This window comes from Diorhabda carinulata, chromosome 10 (genome assembly GCF_026250575.1).
Source record: "Diorhabda carinulata isolate Delta chromosome 10, icDioCari1.1, whole genome shotgun sequence".
Lineage (NCBI taxonomy): Eukaryota > Metazoa > Arthropoda > Insecta > Coleoptera > Chrysomelidae > Diorhabda > Diorhabda carinulata.
Window position 1 is genome coordinate 13,710,201 of NC_079469.1, and position 21,528 is coordinate 13,731,728.

Genomic DNA, 21,528 nt, shown 5'->3' on the forward strand with positions numbered 1-21,528 from the left:
AGTGCGCTCGGTAATGAAAATTAATATATTTTAATAAGATTATTTGATAATTCAATACAAAAATGCTATTTTCATATTAATCACCTCAATTCACTCCAGTTTATTGTGAATATAATAAGAAAAAACAAAATACGTATTAATTTTGTAGGGTATTATTGACGAACGTATTTAATGAACGTGAAACGTCAAAAGTATTAAAGCTACAGAGCGTACATCGTTTATAATCGATTATTTGCATTTCTATAACTATTAGTTATACTTTTAAAATATAATTTTATCAATTAATCATCGTTTTTTTTAGTGAATAAGTATTTTAATTGAAGAATTTCGTTCATATTATAATCAAAATTATATTTTCGAAATTAAAAAATTAAAATAGTGTAGATAATAATCGAATGATTAGAATCGATTATGTATTTGTTAATAATCGTATTCGCAGTAATGGAATCTGTCATTTCAATTGTAGACATTGCGTGTGCTTGTTCTCTTTGAGCTAAGGCCGATTGGCGACTTGCACAAATTATAACATTTAATTAAAAAATACCATGGCTTCGACTACCGAAATCGCTTGTGTATATTCAGCACTTATTTTAGCTGACGACGACATCGCCATAACTGTAAGTGTTATTTTTATACAACCATATTTATATAAATTTCAAATCCTTGTAATATTTTCGAAAATATAAGTAATCGGTGTTAATACGATATAAATTTTTAGTTTTACATATTTATTTTTTGAGTTTTTAATAATATTTTTGTAATAATCACGTTTTTACCCCACACATATAAGCCGGCCCCTTCTGTTGTAGATATAGAAAGGGGTGTGCTAGTTGTGGGTACAGCAAAGTCTTTTTTTGTGTATGGTAGGACGGTTTCAATCTGTTCGCTACCAAAGGAAAATCAGAAACAATTTCTTCGACTTGATTTTCATATAATTCGAGTAATATAATGATTTTCAATTTACAGGGTGAGAAAATACAGACGATACTTAAAGCCGCCAACGTTGACGTGGAGCCTTACTGGCCGGGGCTTTTCGCTAAAGCCTTGGAAGGCGTTAACGTGAAAGAATTGATCACTAATATCGGTTCGGGGGTTGGAGGTGGTGGTGCGGCAGGTCCAGCAGCAGCCGCAGCTCCTGACGCTGTGGCCGCAGCTGCTCCCGCTAAAGAGGAGAAGAAAAAGGAATCAGAACCCGAGGAATCTGATGATGACATGGGTCTTGGACTTTTCGATTAATAAAAACGTTTTATAAATTTTTTTTATTGTTTTATTTACATTATCATAAAAAACAACCACGTGGTTTTACAATAAAACTACGTGTAGTATGTATACAGGTTAGGTCTCGGATTTATTACATCCACTAAACTAAATTCAACTAAACCATAGATAAAAAATATTTTTAAATAGATTTCAGATAAATATTATCTATTAGTCTTGGATGATTGCGTGGAGTGGTTAAGTAGTAGATAAAACGCGTGATATAAAATAAGAAGAATGACAGTTATGAATTTGAGGTTGGATATGTTTGTGAAATGTTAAAATTGTTTTTGTAAAAAATGGCAGAAGCTGTTGGGAATTGGTGCCTTATAGAAAGCGACCCAGGTGTTTTCACGGAATTAATACAAGAATTCGGTAGTCGTGGTATTTTTATCGTAAATATAATTTGTTTTAACCGCTCATAATTTTGTAGGTTGTAAAGGGGTACAAGTAGAAGAATTGTGGAGCCTCGATGGGGAACAGTTTAATAATTTAAAGTAAGGATTTGTTTTTTCGTGGAAATTTGTCGTGAAATTCGTGTGGGAATTTAGAGGTTTTTCGAAGTCGTTTTGCGAGATTTATGTGGCAATTACTGTTTTAATGCAGTTTAATGAGAAAATTCACTAATTTTTCGTGGTTTTGACTAAATAGATGAGATTCATATGGAAAATTAACGTGAAAAGTTTTTGACCTTACTAGTTTTTTTGGTCCAATAAATAAAATTCATGGGGAGATTTACAGGATGTTTTTGTTTTTTAGTTAAATACCAGAGATTCACGGAGAAATTCACTTGTTAAGGCAAATCGCGAGATTCCTGGAGAGTTTTCCTGGATATTTGTGTTTTATAGTTAGATATCTTCTTTAGGCACATTCACAATATTCGTGGAGAATTTGAGTGATTTTTCCTGATTTTCAAGCATATTCACAAGATTTATGGGGAAATTTACTTTTTTTTAAATTTACATTTTTAAGTAGTTTCATGGAAAAATGGAATGGTTTTGTAATTTTAGGCAGATTTGTGGGAAAGTTTGATCCATTTTTTGTAGGTTTAAAGCAGATTCAGGAGATTTATGGGAAAATTTACTAAATTTTGGCGTTTTTAAGCAGTTTCATGGGAGAATTGAATGATTTTGAAGCTTTTAGGCAGATTTATGGGGAAGTTTACTCAATTTTTTCTTTTTAAGTCAGATTAACAGGAAGTTATCGAATTTTCTTGTTTTTAGTCAAATTAATAGTGACATTTACTAAATTCTCGTGGTATTAGGCAAAATTAATGGATATATTTACCGAATTTCTATGTTTTCAGGCTGATTTATGGAAAAATTATTAGTTCAATATCTGAAATTTATGGATAAAAGACTTATATTAGTGTTTTTAGTTCAATACATGAGATTTATGTGAAAATTTACTGATATTTTGTGTTTTAAGGCAAATTTTCGAAGTTCGTGGAGAAATTGGCCGAATTTTTATGTTTTTAGAAAGATTTATGGGGAAAATCACTCAATGTTTCAAAGGGAGATTCTTCGAATTTCTAGGCTGGTCTATGGGGAAATTTACTCAACTTTTTATATTTTAAGGCCGAATTATAAGATTTATGGGGAAATTAACCGTTTTTTTTTCTCTCGTTATTTTCAGACCGATACACGGTTTGATATTCCTCTTCAAATGGACTAAAGATGACGATCCATCGGGATCTTTAGTCCAAGATAGCCGATTAGAAAAAATATTTTTTGCCCGACAAGTAATAGAAAACGCATGCGCGACCCAAGCCATCCTCAGCGTATTATTAAACTGTCGACATCCCGATTTAAAATTGGGCCCGACGTTGACGGAACTCAAAGATTTCTGTCAAGGTTTCGACGCCAACATGAAAGGTAAATCGATTCCCCTCAACCCCCACGAAAAGTAGAAAATCGTTTTAACGAGTCGTTTTTACAGGTCTAACCATAAGTAACTCTGTAGTTATAAGGACAGTTCATAATTCGTTCGCCAGGGAACAGGTTTTCGATTTCGGTCCTTCGGCGGGACAAAAAAACGAAGACGTGTTCCATTTCGTGAGTTACGTACCGATCGACGGGCGTCTGTACGAATTGGACGGTTTGAAACAGGGCCCCATCGATTTGGGGGCCGTACCCGCCGATACGGATTGGACGGAGGCGGTCAGACCGGTTATATCGAAGAGGATACAAAGGTGGGTGGCGGTGGCCGTCTTATTTTGTTTTTCGGGGGTGATTTTTTTTCATTTTTTTTTTGTTTGTTCAGGTATTGCGAGGGGGAGATCCATTTCAATTTGATGGCTATAGTCAGCGATAGGAAAATGTTGTACGAAAAGAGGATCGAGGAATTGGAAAAGCAGAAGGATACTGAGGAGGAGATAACTAGATTGAGGATTCTCGTCGCCGAAGAGGAGAATAAGAGGCGTCGATATCATATCGAGAATATACGGAGGAAGCACAATTATTTGCCGTTGATCGTTGAAATTTTGAAGGTTTTGGCAAAGGAGGGGAGATTGGTGAGTTTGTACGAGCAGGCGAAGGAGAGGAGCGTCAAGAGGCAGAAAATGAAAGGATCCAGTTGAAATTTCGACGTTTCGTATGATGATTCGGGTTTTAGCGATCGAAAAATCTATCGGATGAATTGTGTTTTGCTCTTTTTTGGATTTTGAATAAAAAATTTTTCAACTACACCTCGTATATTGATCCCAACGCCATTTATAAGAAAATTCTGCAATTTTTTTCAGAAAAATGTCATATATCCGTGAAATACGAGGGGATATTGTTGGTTAATACAGTTTTACTTATTATCTTTTGAATACACCTCGTATTTTTTATATCGGCGTATATGTAATGATAAAAAAAGATTTTTTTCCAATATAATTTAGCATCTTCCAATTTCCATTAAAAACCTATATAAAATTTAATATGAGGGTACCTTGATAATTAATTTTTTTCTAATTTATTTTTTAAGGACACCTCGTATAATAGTTTCGACGCCATTTTTAAGAAAATCCCTCGAGTTTTAGCGTATTTTATTTTGATGAAAATTTCATATCTTAAAATACGAAGGCTATTATTGGTTAAACTCTATTGTTACTAATTTTTTAATAGTATTTATATTTTAATTTTTGTTCACGGGGCTTTATCGATAGAAACAATTCCAATTACACTTAAATCACATCAACACCTAAAAAAATTTCTATTTCCACTGTAAATTTTTATATATATATATAAAATACGAAGGTGCTTTAATAATTTTTGTGGTACTACATTTTTTAATCGCTCCTCGTATATTTTATTTGCGTTTATAGGGCACGATCGATATTTTTTTAAAAATTTGTGAAAGAAAATAGAAAAAATATTGGATGGGAAAATTGGTTTCGTGTTGTACACTTAGAGAAAAAAATAAATACGCTAAAATATTAACAAAAAATTTAAATACATACTGAGAAAAATAGAGAAAAAAAAATTTTTATTAAATATACATTATAAAGTTTGGAAAAATTGTCACGTCACTGTCAAATCGCCGTTTTTGTACACATACCTACGTAGAGCCTTGGATTTGGTCCGTTCCATCAATAAATGTTTAACAACACCTACGAAAAACGTGAAAAAATTATGTAGACCAAGAAAAATAGCGGAAAACACGCGTACACTAAGAAAATTTTTTTTTTTTTTTATAAAAACCGCGAAATATTGGAGACTCGTACATACAAGGGGGGAGACGAAAAATCGTACTCACTTCTCAAATTCGATCTCTTCTTTCTCGGTACTTTATTAGAGACCATATTCGCGAAAAGTTCATACAATTTGTACTCGTTGATGCCGCTGAAATTCGAAGCGTACTTTTTCCAATTCACCGTCCTGTAATCCTTCTCCTTATTATAAAACATCCTGGGGAATAGAGAACGAATATGATACAGTGAAAGCGGAAACTTTCGTTTTTACTTACATTTTCACCAGATCGGTTTTTATTTCTTCGTAGGTTTCTCTGAGGAATAATCTGGGGTGGACGTATTTGTACCAGGAATTGAACAATTTTTTCGGGGGTATGTCGTCTAATAGATGGGATAATTGGCGCAACTGGGAGATATTGAGGGAAACTTCCTCCAAATCTTCTACTTTTTCTTTTCCTACGAGAAGGATGATAAACGAAAATTAAAAAATTACAAAGTCATTCAGAAGAAGGTCCAAATTTTAAGAAAACAAAATGGATTATACACTAAGAAAAAAACGCAAAACGATACACACATAAGAATATACTATGAAATATCATTAATGAAATTATCGTCAATTTATTTTATCCCTCACCTGTGACCTTCAAAATACCTTCGATTAATCGTTTACTCAAATCGATATTCCATTCGATTCTAGTCTCGTTAAGCCCGTTCTCCAACATGAAAAGCCTTCTTTGTATGGCCATCGGCCTACGGCCCAATAATACAGCCAAATCTTGATACGACCTATTCGAACAACTGTTCCTCATAAATTTCAATATTTTCTCGTCTTCTTCTTCGGTAAACCTGCCTAATTTAACCGTGTTCTCGCTATACAATCTCTGGAACCTCAAATGTACGTAAAAAGGATTCCTCTGATCCAATTTATGAGACAGATACTGCATGAATTTTATCTTCTCTCTCCGTCCCATGCATTTGGGTAATTTGTAAAAAACCGACGGTTCCAAATTCAAATCGTGATCCTAAGAAACAACAAGAAATTAATTATCCCCAAAAAAAAATCGATGCGAAACACTCACTTTGCAAAAATTCATCCAATTCTCTTTGATCTGTTCGTCTTCTTCTTTGCTATAGGGCCCCGTCTTGGCGTTAAGTTGTTTACCACGTTCGGTTTCGTCTAGCGTGGGTTTGCTAGGTCTCTGGATGTCGTGGAGAGGGGGTATATCATCGAAAGGCAACTTTATGTAAAGTTTTGCGAGTATTTGCTTCTCGTTTCCATCAATATAACACGAATCGAACGCTAGACGAAACAATAAAAATTGCCACATAAATATGCCACATTTATTTTCGTATTACTGATAGAAAATTTAAAAACATGACGTCTTCACATGAATCTAACCACATTTATATGCTAAAGCGAAATAAAAAGGCCACATAAATAATTTAAAACGAGCCACGTGAATTTTGAACCTCATAAATAATTTATTATAAGCCACATTTATTGCAAAACGTATTAGAAAAAGTTAATTCAAAAAACTGATGATTCTACTCGAATTTAACCACATTTATATGAATAAACGAAATAAACACGGCCACATAAGTAATTTAAAACGAGCTACGTTAATTTTGAGCCACATAAATAATTTAAAACAAGCCACATGTATTAAAAATTGAATTTGAAACAAAGAATTAAAAAAACTGTCAATTCTACTCGAATTTAACCACATTTATATGTGCAAACGAAATAAAAAAACATCCACATAAGTAATATAAAACAAGATGAATTTACTAAAATATGAATTGTAAAAAGATAATTGAGTAAAGTGAAATACCAGAATCCATCTCACTGTTTTTATAAACATAGAATAAAATCAACAATGCCATATTTATTCAAATTCGTATTGAAACGCCACAGTTATCAAAATTTGTATGGGGGGAAAAATTGGAGAAAACGACGTATTTAAATGTTCTTGGAACACAAAAACAGAGTTAAAACGGCAACAGGGACAGAAAGAACGAGGCCACATTTATTAAAATTGGCATGAGAAGATGAAAATTGAGAGAAATAACAGATCTACTTGAATCTCATACATTTTCTGGTAAATTTTGCCACATTTATCAAGTAAAACAGAACAAAAGCAATAAGAAATTGCCCCATCTTCCAAAATAGATATTAGAAAAAATCGAGAAAACCGCAGATCTGCATTATCCTTGCCACATTTACTCCCGAAAACAGGATAAGAACAGCTACAAAAACAATAAGAAGATGCCACATTCTCCAAAATTGTAATTAGATCAAGAAAATTAGAAATGAATAAAAGCGAATCTGGCTACATTTATCCACAGGGGAGAACAAAAACAGCCCCAAAACCAATAAGAAAACGCCACGTCTTTCAAAATTGATATTATATGAAGAAAATCGAGGAAATCTGCATATCTGCGTCATCCTTGCCACATTTATCCACGAAAACAGGTTAAAAACAGCCACAAAAACAATAAGAAAATGCCACATTCTCCAAAGTTGTTCTTAGATGAAGAAAATAGAGAAAAGCCACAAAAACTACAAAAATTTTGCCACATTTATACACACAAGCAGAACAAAAACAGCCTCATAAATCTATCAAATTATGTAAGACAATGACATAAATAAAGAAAAACAATTCACTTACCTATTTTTTGTTCCCATTTTTTCAGAAAATCAACCTGTTTAGCTTCCTCTTCATAATCCACTTTCTTTTTTTTTTTATTTTCTTCATAAATTTTTTCATCCGAATCTCGTTTCTTCACTTTCACACCCAGATCAAGAGAACCGTTTAATATCGACGATTGTTTCAATTTCTCCCAGATTTTTTCATCCCTATCGACGTATGCCTCAATATCACTTTTGATTTTCTTTTTTTTCGTAACAACCGCGTGTTTTTCTTCATCTAATTCGTTTTTATTCAATTTTGAAACTTTTTGTTCGGATTTTTCACGTTTAACATCATTATTTAAAACAATTTTATTTTGTTCACTCAATCTATCACTATTCGAACTATTTAATGAATTTTTTTTTCTTTTTTTCTCAACATTTGGCGATGAAAACATCGGGGAGACAGTTTCCGGTACATTCGAACTACTTTGACTCGTTAATGTGTCATTTAAAAGTTTCGAAGTATTTCTGTTACCCGAAATATCAATAAAAAATAAATCTTCGTCTTTAGGTACCGAGTCAGTCCTTTCACTATTTTCCCTCTCACTATAACACATCTCGATATCACTGTCGATAATATCCACTACAGTTTTTCTATCACTATTTCTTTCTTGTTTTTTGTTATTTCTCTGTTTACAAGATTGAAAACTATTAACCCCCATTTCACAATAAATTAAAAACGATTTTACTTTCTATCTAATACTTAAACGCGTTTAATAGACAGATGACGCGCTGAGATCATCTTCTTTTCATCGATGGCTTGAACAAACTTTTATACAACCACCTATCGACGAGGTGTTGAACATATTAGTCGTTTGTATATTATTACGTTTATTAATATAATTATTAATAAAATTATTTTGTTTGTATTCTATTCTATAATTCCCCCTTTCACAGTAAATTTACTACAATATAATATACTTTTTCGTTATTAATCACGTTTTACTAGACAGATGACGCGCTGTCATACTAATCTTCTTCTTTTTAACGACGAAGAAAAAAGGACAGGATCGGTTCAACAATTTTTTTATTATCATAAGTATATTTACACATATTATTTATTTTTGTTTTCGTCATTAATAGAAGGTGGTAGTATGAATAATCTTTGTAAAGATGAAATTGGCATTTCTAATAATATAGTAATAAAAAATGCGAGTATATATGACATTATTAAATCGCCTATAACATCGTGTACCTGAAAGAAAAATTAATCAAAATGGTGGTAAAACCGATTTTGGTTGTATAATTACAACTAAAATATGGTTGACATATACTGGGGTTCTCGTTACTGCTGCCTTCGACATTAATAAAGTAAAATGGCCGAGGTAAACACTATACGTTAACCTGCCTAAAATGTACATCGGTTGCCATCTTAAAATCTTATCGGCGAGCCCTATAAAAATTTTGGTTTGATAGATTATTAGAAATGATAGATTATTTGTTGTTACATAAAATTATCTGGATACGTCTCTGCCTACATGATGAGATAAGAAGAGAAGCAGAAGAAGAAAAATAATAATAAATTTCCCAAGTATAGTGTGAGACCACAATGTCGTTTATGAGAAATTACAACTAGACTGAAATGTCAAAAAAATATTGTCATTAATACAGGGTGCGTCTAAAATAGTGTTCCATAGGTATCAAAAAATATCAAAATATATACAAGGTTTTCTCAAAAAAGTCTCCTATTTATTTTTTTATATTTGTTTGTAAACAAAAATCTAATGAATTTATGTGCCATTAAAACATTGTTATTCATACATTGTACGTTCAAAATTGTGTTTCATGGTAATAGGTATTAAAAATTATCAAAATATATACAGGTTTGTTCTTATCTTAGGCGTCAAAATGTATCGTCATTTATACAGGGTGGGTCTTATATACATAAAAGGTATAGAAATTTATTGAAATATATACATGGTATACTTGAGAAACTCTCGAATTTTTTTTAAATTTCCTAAAAGTGAGAATAGGTATAAAAAAATATTGTTATATATACAGGGCGTGCGTAAAACAAAATATCTAATTATAGTAGGTATAAAAAAATATTATTTTGAATACAAGGTGATTTCAAAAAGAGTGTCCTACGTGTCTCATATACAAGGTCCGTCTAGAATAGTCATAATTTAAACGGGCATTAGTTAAAACTATATATACGACGCGTGTGTAAAATAACATCGACGACAATTATTGTAATATATACGAGGTAAGTTAGAAAATAATACATTTTACGTGTCCTCTTAAAATTTTTCGTAATTTTAAATAATTATAGATTGGTATTACATACAGGGTGTAAAAAAAATACAAATGGTGACGAAAACAAAAATTATTATTCTAAAATATGTTTTATTGAAAACCCCTCAATACGTCTAAATATGTGAAATATGGTAAATTAGTAACATGAAGCATTTTTTCAGTTAATTATCATTTTTATACTCATGAATTATTAATATGATTAATATTACGATAAAAGTAGACCTATATAATGTTAAATGAACAATTTAGTATATTATAAATTTTAACAATGTCACTACGAGTGTTTCTTATTTTGTTTTTAACGTTCTCTAATGTTTTCAGTGCGAAAATTTTGTGTGTTTTCTTCGTTCCCTCAATAAGTCATCAAATGATATTCCAACCGATTTGGAAGGAACTCTCTTTAAGGGGTCACAAGGTCACCGTTATAACGCCGAATACTCTTAACGATCCAACGTTGACAAATCTCACGGAAATCGATACTTCCACTACTTATAATTATTTAAAAAATATTTCTTTACATAAATCGATATCTAAAGATAATTACCTATTTTCTAAACTATTATTTATGTTAAATTTCGGTATAATTACTTTCGAAACAATTTTGAGGTTAGAACCAGTACGTAAATTAATAAATGACGACAAAATCGAATTTGATTTGGTTATTTTACAAAATATGAATCATTATAGCGTAGCGCTTGGATTTGTTGGAAAATACAAATGCATTTCAATAGGTACGTAAAAATTTTAACGTATATACAGTGTGATCGTAAAAATTTGTAGGTATATCATCGATGGAAGTATATCTTCATACCCACGACGCTTTCGGTAACCCCACCCATCCTATTACGTCACCGGATATGATGCTAAACATCCATAGTGACGTAACTTTTATAGATAAAGTGAATAGTTTGTTATACAATATTTGGTACAGGGTTTTTTATTATTGGTACGTTCTTCCTGTGTCTGATGAAATAGCGAGAAAACATTTCGGTAATTTACCGTATTTAGGTGACGTGGAAAAAAATTTTAGTCTACTAATGGTGAACGTAAATCCTTTAATACATTCTATACGGCCTAACGTACCTAATATAATCGAGATCAATATGATGCATATAAAAAAGAAGAAACCCCTACCGCAGGTAAACAAATTAATATATTCAAATATATATATATATATATATATATATAAAATTATTCTTTAGGATATTAAAGAATTTATGGATAATTCTACGAGGGGTGTCATATATTTCAGTTTAGGATCGAATGTGAAAAGTGCTAGTTTATCTACCGAGGTAAAAAAAGAAATTATAAGTTGTTTTAGAGAATTACCTTATGAGGTATTATGGAAATACGAAGAAGAAGATTTGTTAGATATACCGGGGAACGTTATTATTAGAAAATGGTTTCCGCAACAAGATATTTTAGGTATCGATCGGTTTGGGTGAATAGATTTAATAGATTTCATTTTGTTGTCGTAGGTCATCGAAATGTGAGGTTATTTATAACTCAAGGTGGTTTGCAATCGATAGAAGAAGCCATTTTTAACGAGGTACCTTTGATAGGTATACCTTTCATATTAGATCAATATAATAATATCGATAAAATCGAAAAAATTGGAATGGGGTTGAGAATCGATTATGAGAATATCGTAAAGGATGATTTTAAGGCGGCCATAATCGAAGTAGCCGAACACGATAAGTAAGTTCGTTAATATTCGCATGGGTACCAACTTAATGTAAATAAATTCTCCATGTATACAGGGTGCGTTAGAACTTGATCGAATCACGAATATTGGTATAAATGTTATTATCGAATATACAGGGTACGTTGGAAATGAAATGACTTAAGAAAAATTATGTATGAAGAAAATATTGTTTAGTATAAAACGTTGCGTTTAAAATGAAGTGATTTAAAAAGATAGGCGTGAAAAAAACTGTCAAGTATACAAGGTGGGTTAGTAATGAAGTCATTTAAAGGAATAAGGATAGGAAAAATATTGTTACGCATACAGGGTGCATTAAAAATGAAGTGATTTGCGGAAATAGGTCGAAATAGATTTTTGCGTATAAAGGGTGGGTAGGAAATGTGAAAAAAAAATTATGAAAATTATTGGATAATAGAAATTGTGAGATTATCGAACAAAATATATGGAAAGTTAATGGAAATTATTCAAAAATTTTATAAATTGTGAAAAATACGGAAAAAATTACGAAAATTTTGTAAAAATTATATAACAATCTCGAAAATATTGAAAAATGATGGAAATTAATCAAAAATTATATAAAAATCTCGAAAATATTGGAAAATGATGGAAATTATTCAAAAATTATATAAATTGTGAAAATACGCAAAAAATGAGAAAGATTTTGTAAACATTTTATAAAAATCTCGAAAATATTGTAAAATGATGGAAATTATTCAAAAATTATATAAATTGTGCAAATACGCAAAAAATGAGAAAGATTTTGTAAAAATTTTATAAAAATCTCGAAAATATTGTAAAAGGATGGAAATTATTCAAAAATTATATAAATTGTGAAAATTAGGGAGAAAATTACGAAGATTTCATAAAAATTATATAAAAATCTCGAAAATATTGGAAAATGATGGAAATTATGAAAATCGATGAAAATTTTTGGAAACTCATGAAAATTATGAGAAATCGATGAAAATTTTGTGAAAATTATGAAAATTTCCGATAAATTAAGAGAATTTTGAAGAAGCTACGAAAATTCTATAATAATTATGAAAAATTGATGAAAATCATAAAATTTTTTGTAAAACTGATGGAAAACATGGATAAAATCGTGAAAATTTTCTGAAAAAATGGAAAAATTATAAAAATAATTAGAAAAACTATGTGAAAATTATAAAAAAAGCATAAAAATAGAAGTAGAAAGTAGATAGTAGAAAATTGATGGAAATCATGAAAAAATCGTAAAAATTTTGGAAAAATAAGAAAATTATATAGAAAAACTAAAAAAATCATAAGAATTTAAAAAACTGAAGGAAAACGTGAGAAAAAATGTGAAAATCTTGAAAAAGAAGAAAATCATAAGAAAAATTATGTGAAAATTATGAAAAAATCATAAAAATAATAGAAAAATTGATGGAAGTCATAAAAAAGAATTAAAAAATTGAGAAAATTGGGAAAGTTAGGTGAAAATTATAGTAAAAATCATAAAAATTTGGAAAATCGATGAAAAACATCGTAAAAACCTTGAGAAATTCAGAAAATTACGAAAAAAACTAAATATGTGAAAAATAGAAAATATTGGAAATAAAATATAAGAATTCTAGAAAATTATGAAAAAAATGTTAAAAACCCTAAAAAAATGATGAAATTAATTGAAAAGCTACAAAAATAATGTGAAAACCAAGAAAACCATTGAAAATGTTTTACTTTTCGTAGATACAGAATAGCGGTGCGTGAAGGAAAATCGATTATAATCGACCAACCAATGGTAGGCGTGGAAAAAGCGATTTGGTGGATAGAATACGTGCTGCGCCATAAGGGGGCGAGGCATCTACGAAGTGCTGCGGCCGGTATGTCTTTTTTCGAATATTTCATGATGGACGTCATCATATTTTTATTAGGAATTGTTTTTTTCAGTTTATATGTTGTGAATAAATTAATATGTTCGTTGAAAAAAAATTGTAGACGTTTTTTTAAAATAAAAGAGCAATGAAATTGTCGATTTTGTGATTAAAATCGTTTTATTTTCTATTTTCAACGTCCTCTGGTCCTTTGGGAACCCTTAAAACGTACTGATTGGTCAACTATTTGGTTCTTTAACATGAAAATTGATAACCGTTATTTTGTAACTGGCAGGATTACGATTTCCCATCTCTATTATTGAAAAATATGGAAACTGTACAAGAAACCTTTAAAATATTGAAAAGTTATGGAAAATATGGGAATTGTTGAATAATTATTGGAAAATTTTGAATAAAATATGAAAATTATGGAGAAAATATAAGAAAAATCAAGAAAATTACAAAAAAATCACGAAAATCTTGAAGAAAATTATGAAAATGCTGGAAATATTATGGAAGAACCTGATTATCAGAGAAAAATGATAAGAAACCATAGAAATTAATGAAAAATTAATAAAAACTACGAAAAAATCATGATAGTTTATGAACAATCATGAAAATGATAAAAATATCGTCAAAATTATGGAAAATCAAGAAAATTATCAAAGGAAATTGAAAAAAATCGACGAAGCATCACAAACTAACGAAAATAACGTAAAAATGATTAAATAATAATAAATATTTATAATTGAGAGCAATTCCAAAAAAAATCAAAAATTCTGGAAAAAATGAGAAAATTTGAGGAAAAAACATGAAAATCGAGGGAAAATTATTAAAAACTATAGAAATTATACAAAAATCAATAAAAATTCCGGAAATGCAGAAAAATAAGTAAAAAATGGAAATTGCGGTAAATTATATATAAAATCATAAAAATTTTGAATAAACAAAAAAAATTCAGATAATAGAGAAATATAGTGAAAATTATTGAAAAATCGTAAAAATTTTGAAAATATTCGAAAAATCACTAAAAAATTGATGAATACTAAAAGATCATGGAAATAATGGAAATTTTAGAAAAATTTTCAAAAAGTTACGTGAAATCTTGAAAATTTTAAAAAATCTTGAAAATTTAGGATAAAACTATAGAATGTCATAGAAATTCCAAAAATTCATAAAAATTGATGGAAATTATGGTAAAAATCATAGAAATTCAGAAAAAAATATCATAAAAATTTCAAAAAATCATAAACATTTTGAAAAATCGATTAAAAATATGCAAAAAATCAAGGAGAGTCTATAAAAATTATGAAAAATTATGGAAAAATGGCGAAATTCATGGAAAAATTATGAAAATTATGGTAAAAAACATGAAAATTCAGAAAAAACCAGAAAATATGCAAAAACTTTGAAAACATCCATAAAAGTTTAAAAAAAAAACTATAAATAATGTCGAAAATTGGAGAAAACTATGGAAAAGATTTGATAAAAACGATAAAAAATTATGAAAATTATAGTAAAAATAACGAAAATTCAGAAAAAAACTAAAAAATGTTATAAAAATTCCAAAAAAATCAGAAAAATATGAAAAATCGAATAAATATATGTAGCAAATCATGGAATGGATAAAAATTATAAAACATTTATGTAAAAATCTTTAAATTATGAAAAAATGGCGAAATTCATGGAAAAAATTATGAAAATCATGGTAAAAAACATGAAAATTCAGAAAAAAGCAGAATATATGAAAAAAATTTTAGAAATTCCATAAAAATTATGGGAAAACTATGAAAAAATTCCGAAGTTACGGAAAATTAGTGAAAAAGATTTTATAAACATAGATGAAAACTATGAAAATTCCGAAAAACCACCTAAAGATTTTTAAAGAAACTAAAAGAATTTGGTGAAAATTATAAAAAAAATCATGAAAATTCTGAAAAAATTCACGGAAACTCAAATATTAGTTTCAACAGTGAATCAACGCATTTTTTCAATAATAAACCACCAAAATAGACACACATATACAACCCGAGAAAACCTCTCCATTAAATAATAATAAAAATCCAATAAACTCACCTCCAATTCCATGTATACAACCAAACAAAAACCACCCCATAGACAAAACGAAAATCGGTTTCGTAACAGCGACGAACCATGAAGAAATAAACGCGTCATGTTCAAATTTACCTATAAAAACGTACCAACCCGGTATAATTATTATCCCCACAAAAGGTAAGTACGTCAACAAACAAAACACGACCTCCCACGTCGTTTTCTGCAAAAAAAATCACACGAATCAAAATCTGCGCGATATGAGACCGTATAAAACCCACCCTTGCGCCGAACACATCCACGTGTCTGGTCTTATACAGCAAATAACCGAAGCCGACGCCGATTATGGGCGCGCAGGCGTTTCCCATATGGGATATGTGATGCCAATGCCACAACGGATCGCCTACTATGTATTTGAGGTTATAAACCGATCTGGAAATTCGGAAAAACGAAATGAATAACGTCTTGATTCGATTCAGAATTTAACTTACTCCGCCCTCGGTATAATGAGGGTTTCGAAATCGTTGATGTAGTTGTATAGGAAGGTGAATATCGTACTAATCGACAACAGAGTCCCCAGGACGTACCAAATGTGTTTCTCGCGTATTTTTATGTACCACAATAGTACCAACATCGAAATAAAATATCTGGTATCTTCAGCGAGATACCAAAGTGTTGGAGTACACTGTAATATAATGAAACTTTCGTCTTAGAACATGTTTGAGGTTATTTAAAACGTATCTTTGTCAAAATGGTGTCGATAAAGCGAATTGTTGTGACGCGTGACGTTTACATTGACACTTGACGTATTTTCGACGACGTTACATCATTTCCGAAATATATCGATCGGATATGACATTTTCATTGTTATAAATGACGTTTGACATGGATCGTGTTGTTAGGATTGACATTTGACGTATTGACGTCTAGATTTGATCAAATTTTTTGTGATTTGACATGTCAACAAGTGTTTTTATCTAAATACGACGCGATTACATAATTTCTGAAATATATCGACCGGATTTAACGTTGACATTGTGATAAATGACGTTTGACATGGAGCGTGATGTTAGGATTGACATTTGACGTATTGACGTGTACTCTGGATCGAATTTTTTATAATTTGACATATCCATAAGTGTTTTTATCAAAATTCGATGCGATTACATAATTTCCAAAATATATCGCCCAAAAATGACGTTTTCATTATTATAAATGACGTTTGACATGGAACGTGATGTTAGGATTGACATTTGACGTCTAATCTTTATCAAATTTTCTATAATTTGACATACGCACAAGTTTTTTTATCAAAATTCGACGCGATTACATCATTTCCGAAATATATCGACTGGATATGACGTTTTCATTGTTATAAATGACGTTTGACATGGAACGTGATGTTAGGATTGACATTTGACGTCTAATCTTTATCAAATTTTCTATAATTTGACATATCCACAAGTTTTTTTATCAAAATTCGACGCGATTACATCATTTCCGAAATATATCGACTGGATATGACGTTTTCATTGTTATAAATGACGTTTGACATGGAACGTGATGTTAGGATTGACATTTGACGTCTAATCTTTATCAAATTTTCTATAATTTGACATATCCACAAGTTTTTTTATCAAAATTCGACGCGATTACATCATTTCCGAAATATATCGACTGGATATGACGTTTTCATTGTTATAAATGACGTTTGACATGGAACGTGATGTTAGGATTAACATTTGACGTATTGACGTCTAGATTTGATCAAATTTTTTGTGATTTGACATAACCACAAGTGTTTTTATCTAAATACGACGCGTTTACATAATTTCTGAAATATATCGCCGAAAAGTGACGTTTTCATTATTATAAATGACGTTTGACATGGAACGTGATGTTAGGATTGACATTTGACGTCTAATCTTTATCAAATTTCCTATAATTTGACATATCCACAAGTTTTTTCATCAAAATTCGACGCGATTACATCATTTCTGAAATATATCGATCGGATATGACGTTTTCATTGTTATAAATGACGTTTAACATGGATCGTGATGTTAGGATTGACATTTGACGTATTGACGTGCAGTTTTGATCAATTTTTTTGTGATTTGACATGTCCACAAGTTTTTTTATCAAGATTCGACGCGATTACATAATTTCTGAAATATTTCGACCTGATATGACGTCCTTATGGTAAATAATGTTTAACATGGAAGTGAGGTTAGAATTGATGCTTAGTGACGTTTGACGTGACATTTGGCACGGAACGTGACGTTTAGCTTGGCATTTTTCACGGAATGTTACTTATAATATGACATTTCATACGTAACGTGGCTTTTTAATTCACATTCGACACGTTGACGTGTAGTTTTATCCAAAACCGATTCAATTGTATGATTTCTAAAAAATTTTGAACAATTTTAGCCCACTGAAAACTCGATCTGATCCCGTTTGAATATTTCTCCCGAACAAAATGCTTTAAATTCCATCTGAAGTGATTTTATCGACCGGATATGACGTCAACTTTGTAATATATATCATATTTAACACAGAACGTGACCGTTAACGTGACTTTTGACATGGAAAGTGATGATTAACATGACATTTCACACGTACTGCGATTTTTTTTACTTTTAACGTTTAATTCGACTTTTGACAACGAATGTGCCTCTTAACTTGTTATTTGACACGGAACGTGACGTTTAATATGACATTCGACACGTAATTTGACTTTTGACACGGCACTTGACGTTTAGCTCGACTTTTGGCACGGTTCGTGACATTTAACAAGACATTTGACGCGCAATTTGACTTTTGACACGGAATATGATGTTTGACATGACGTTTGACGTATTATTTTCGTAAAAAAATAATTCTAACCATGTTATATGAATTTACGAGGGTATTTAAATAGAATAAGTGCGTCCACCAGTTTTCCCTACATCTCGTACTCTCTCTACCGATTAGATTGTACCAAACCGGTCCGTCGCCTAGATGTCGCCACAAAGTAGCGTTAAACCACACAACGACCATCATCGTAGGCGTTAACCTAAAAAAAAATTGAAATTCGACAATTTTTTTCAAATTTCGAAGTACCTACCTGATGTATCTTCTCAAAAAAATCGAAAATAGAATTTTCGGGGTTAGTTTTTTGTTTTTGAAATTTTTGAATACACCGTAGGTAAGCAACATGGAGGATAATACGAAAAAAATTATGACGTAATGGGAACCGCCCGATAACAATAAACTTACGTATTTATCGCTCAACTGGAATATAAATTTCGTTATTATACAGAACGGACCAAAAAAAATCAATCACCTTTTCGATAAAATGCGTATTGACGACTGGCAACATCACTGATAACATACAAGTATGATGAAATATCACTAGGATCGTATTTATAAATCTAATACCCTGTATAGGTTGTAGATATATCAATTCCTCTGTATAATTGACATTCGTTAATCGATACCAATTTTTTTTTATGGAAAACGAACCAATTATTTTCCCCATTAACGTATTTTCGTACTTATTATACGATTCGGAACACCATCTCGTAGCTATAATTTCAACTAAACTGGATATAATTATAATACCCCCGTATATTAGAAATACAAATCTAAAACACAAAAAAAAATTTCGATACCTCACGTTTGAGTAAATACATAAATCCGGCAACTCCGCGATGCCGAAAAGAAATTATTTCATGGTGTTAAGCCGAGCGCACATTTAAAATTATTGTACGATATATAATGAAGTAATTATTCAATATAACTAAAATTTAAACCGCGCAAACGTGTTACCTTGAAAAAATAATAATTATTTTATGAAACTTTTAACTTTACTAACATTTTCAACAAAATTTTCACTTATATCGTTGTGGAATTTTATATTACAATGTGCGCTGGGCTTAACGATACGTAATACGTTCGATTTATTCAACTTACGCGGTTGCCACGTCCACATAATCGACTTGGTATTTAGGTATTGTCGTGACGCAGTCTAAATTTCTTATTTTTCCTTTTAAATCGTATTTTTTCATTTTTTTATCATAGCAATCGTTGATGTTTAGTTGTATTTCGTCAAGAATCGTCGTATTTCCGATCGAATCGGGACACGTGAACGGTACGCAGATCCAGTGACGCAAAACGTCGTGTCTGTAATTATAATCGTTCGAAATGATTTCCTGGAAATGTTTGACGTTTTTATGGGGTTCTACATCACGTTATTTGACGTACTCACTTGTATGGTATCCCACGTGGGATTTTCTGGATTGTTCGGTTCCATATGATATTCGAAAGAACAATAAAGAAATTCGTCATTAAGGAACGAACATTTATCGAAATTGTCCTGATGGAATAATTCGGGTAACGAACCATATTGTTCATCTTTAAGACGTTACGCAATGTTAGTATCATTTTATAATGTTTAGAAATTATTTAGAATGTTCTAAAATGCTCTAGAATGCCCTAGAATGCTCTAGAATGATCTAAAATGCTCTATAATGTTCTAGAATGCTCTATAATGATCTAGAAAATGCTCTAGAATGTTCTAGAATGCTCTAGAATGTTCTAGAATGCTCTAGAATACCCTTTAATATTCTAGATTATTGTAGAACGTTCTGGGATGTTCTAGAATGTTATATAATATTGTAGAATGCTCTAAAATGCTCTAGAATGTTCTATAATGTGCTAAAATGTTCTGTAAAGTTCTGAAAGTAACTTAGAACGGTCTACGATGATCTGTGACGCACCAAAACCATCTGAAATGCTAGAAACCTCTCTAAAATGTTCTCAAAACAATCTACAATGTTCTATTATGATCCAATGGCTTCTAGAAAAAATCTACATTGTTCTAAAATTGTCTAAAATGTTTTTAGACGATATAGAATGTTTTAGAACGACGCAAAATGTTTCAGAACGATATAAAATTATGTAGAATATAGCAGAATATTCTAGACCCACAAAGGATGTTCTAGAATGTTGTAAAATGTTCTAAAATGTTGTAAAATGTTCTAGAATGTTGTAAAATGTTCTAGAGTGTTGTAAATTGTTCTAGAATGTTGTAAAATGTTCTAGAGTGTTGTAAAATGTTCTAGAATGTTGTAAAATGTTCTAGAACGACTAACAACGTCTCAAAACAATATAAAATGTTTTATAAAAGACAAAAAATAATTCAGAATATTCTATAATTTCGATAAAATGTTCCAGAAGGTTATAGCATGTGTTATTCGAAACAAAAAACAATGTAGTTTGTTTTAGAACGGCACAAAGTGTTCGAGGACGATAAATAATGATACAGAGTGATATAAAATGTTCTAGAAAGTCGAAACACAAGGCAGAATATTCTGGAAGAACACAGAACATTCTAGAAGGACTTAAAATGGTTTAGGTTGATATGGAATGTTCCAGAATGTTCTAAAACGAATTGGAATGCTCTAGAATGATATAGAGTGTTCAAGAAAGACTTAGAATGTTCTAGAATATATTACGATGATTGGAAAACGATTTTAGAGATTCGAAATAATCTATAACGTTAGAAATTGTTGTAAAACACATAATTTCAGTTTGTTTTGCTATAAAAGATAATCTAGAATATTCTAAAACGTTCTAGAACTTGTTTACTTACTGGAAATTGATGCTTGGGAACGTTGGATACTTATTATAAGTGAAAGTATCGATTTTAGAAACCACATCATCACTCAGATTATTCTAATATGCTTGTAATTTACAAGCAGCTTGGTAATTTCGATTTTCGTCGACGATTAATTTAATTATGATGGTATTTTCTTGTAAAATTTAATTATTGAGATGGATTATCTATTTTAACGTACATTAAACGTACTTTTTTAACGATTATTTCAACGATCAAGGAAGATTTACTTTACGATGTTTTGATTATATGTTCGAGCTTTAGAGGAAAATATTCGATTGATTCGATGCAAAAATATTTTCTAAATTTGCTTTAAAACGTTCCAGAATATTTTATTACGTCCTAGAATATTCCAAAACATTCCAAAGTTTTAGAACGTTCTAGAATATTTTATAACGT

At 30.5% G+C, this 21,528-nt stretch overlaps 5 protein-coding genes across 5 annotated transcripts; 3 read left to right on the forward strand and 2 right to left on the reverse strand.

The window, feature by feature from the left end:
• The first annotated feature begins 326 nt into the window (after positions 1 to 326).
• Positions 327 to 1,257, forward strand: LOC130898606 (60S acidic ribosomal protein P1). The gene is made up of 2 exons (XM_057808015.1): positions 327 to 617; positions 967 to 1,257. The coding sequence occupies exons 1-2, from the start codon at positions 546 to 548 to the stop codon at positions 1,234 to 1,236; spliced, it is 342 nt and encodes a 113-aa protein (XP_057663998.1). The 5' UTR covers positions 327 to 545; the 3' UTR covers positions 1,237 to 1,257.
• A 225-nt stretch (positions 1,258 to 1,482) lies between these two features.
• LOC130898603 (ubiquitin carboxyl-terminal hydrolase isozyme L5) lies at positions 1,483 to 3,943 on the forward strand. The gene is made up of 5 exons (XM_057808012.1): positions 1,483 to 1,632; positions 1,691 to 1,754; positions 2,893 to 3,131; positions 3,196 to 3,448; positions 3,520 to 3,943. Exons 1-5 carry the CDS (start codon positions 1,557 to 1,559, stop codon positions 3,833 to 3,835), a joined length of 948 nt encoding a protein of 315 aa, XP_057663995.1. The 5' UTR covers positions 1,483 to 1,556; the 3' UTR covers positions 3,836 to 3,943.
• A 730-nt stretch (positions 3,944 to 4,673) lies between these two features.
• On the reverse strand, positions 4,674 to 8,498 carry LOC130898601 (uncharacterized). The gene is made up of 6 exons (XM_057808010.1): positions 7,600 to 8,498; positions 6,010 to 6,230; positions 5,565 to 5,952; positions 5,206 to 5,386; positions 4,996 to 5,147; positions 4,674 to 4,849 (listed from the first exon to the last, which is right to left on the reverse strand). The coding sequence occupies exons 1-6, from the start codon at positions 8,282 to 8,284 to the stop codon at positions 4,761 to 4,763; spliced, it is 1,716 nt and encodes a 571-aa protein (XP_057663993.1). The 5' UTR covers positions 8,285 to 8,498; the 3' UTR covers positions 4,674 to 4,760.
• A 134-nt stretch (positions 8,499 to 8,632) lies between these two features.
• On the reverse strand, positions 8,633 to 21,201 carry LOC130898500 (nose resistant to fluoxetine protein 6-like). Its single transcript, XM_057807856.1, has 11 exons — positions 21,106 to 21,201; positions 19,720 to 19,865; positions 19,425 to 19,663; positions 18,796 to 19,096; positions 18,577 to 18,743; positions 18,357 to 18,525; positions 15,959 to 16,152; positions 15,749 to 15,899; positions 15,492 to 15,690; positions 8,873 to 9,015; positions 8,633 to 8,817 (listed from the first exon to the last, which is right to left on the reverse strand). The coding sequence occupies exons 1-11, from the start codon at positions 21,173 to 21,175 to the stop codon at positions 8,677 to 8,679; spliced, it is 1,920 nt and encodes a 639-aa protein (XP_057663839.1). The 5' UTR covers positions 21,176 to 21,201; the 3' UTR covers positions 8,633 to 8,676.
• On the forward strand, positions 10,126 to 13,590 carry LOC130898501 (UDP-glucosyltransferase 2-like). The gene is made up of 5 exons (XM_057807857.1): positions 10,126 to 10,609; positions 10,659 to 11,017; positions 11,081 to 11,303; positions 11,357 to 11,576; positions 13,291 to 13,590. The coding sequence occupies exons 1-5, from the start codon at positions 10,147 to 10,149 to the stop codon at positions 13,565 to 13,567; spliced, it is 1,542 nt and encodes a 513-aa protein (XP_057663840.1). The 5' UTR covers positions 10,126 to 10,146; the 3' UTR covers positions 13,568 to 13,590.
• Positions 21,202 to 21,528: the final 327 nt, after the last annotated feature.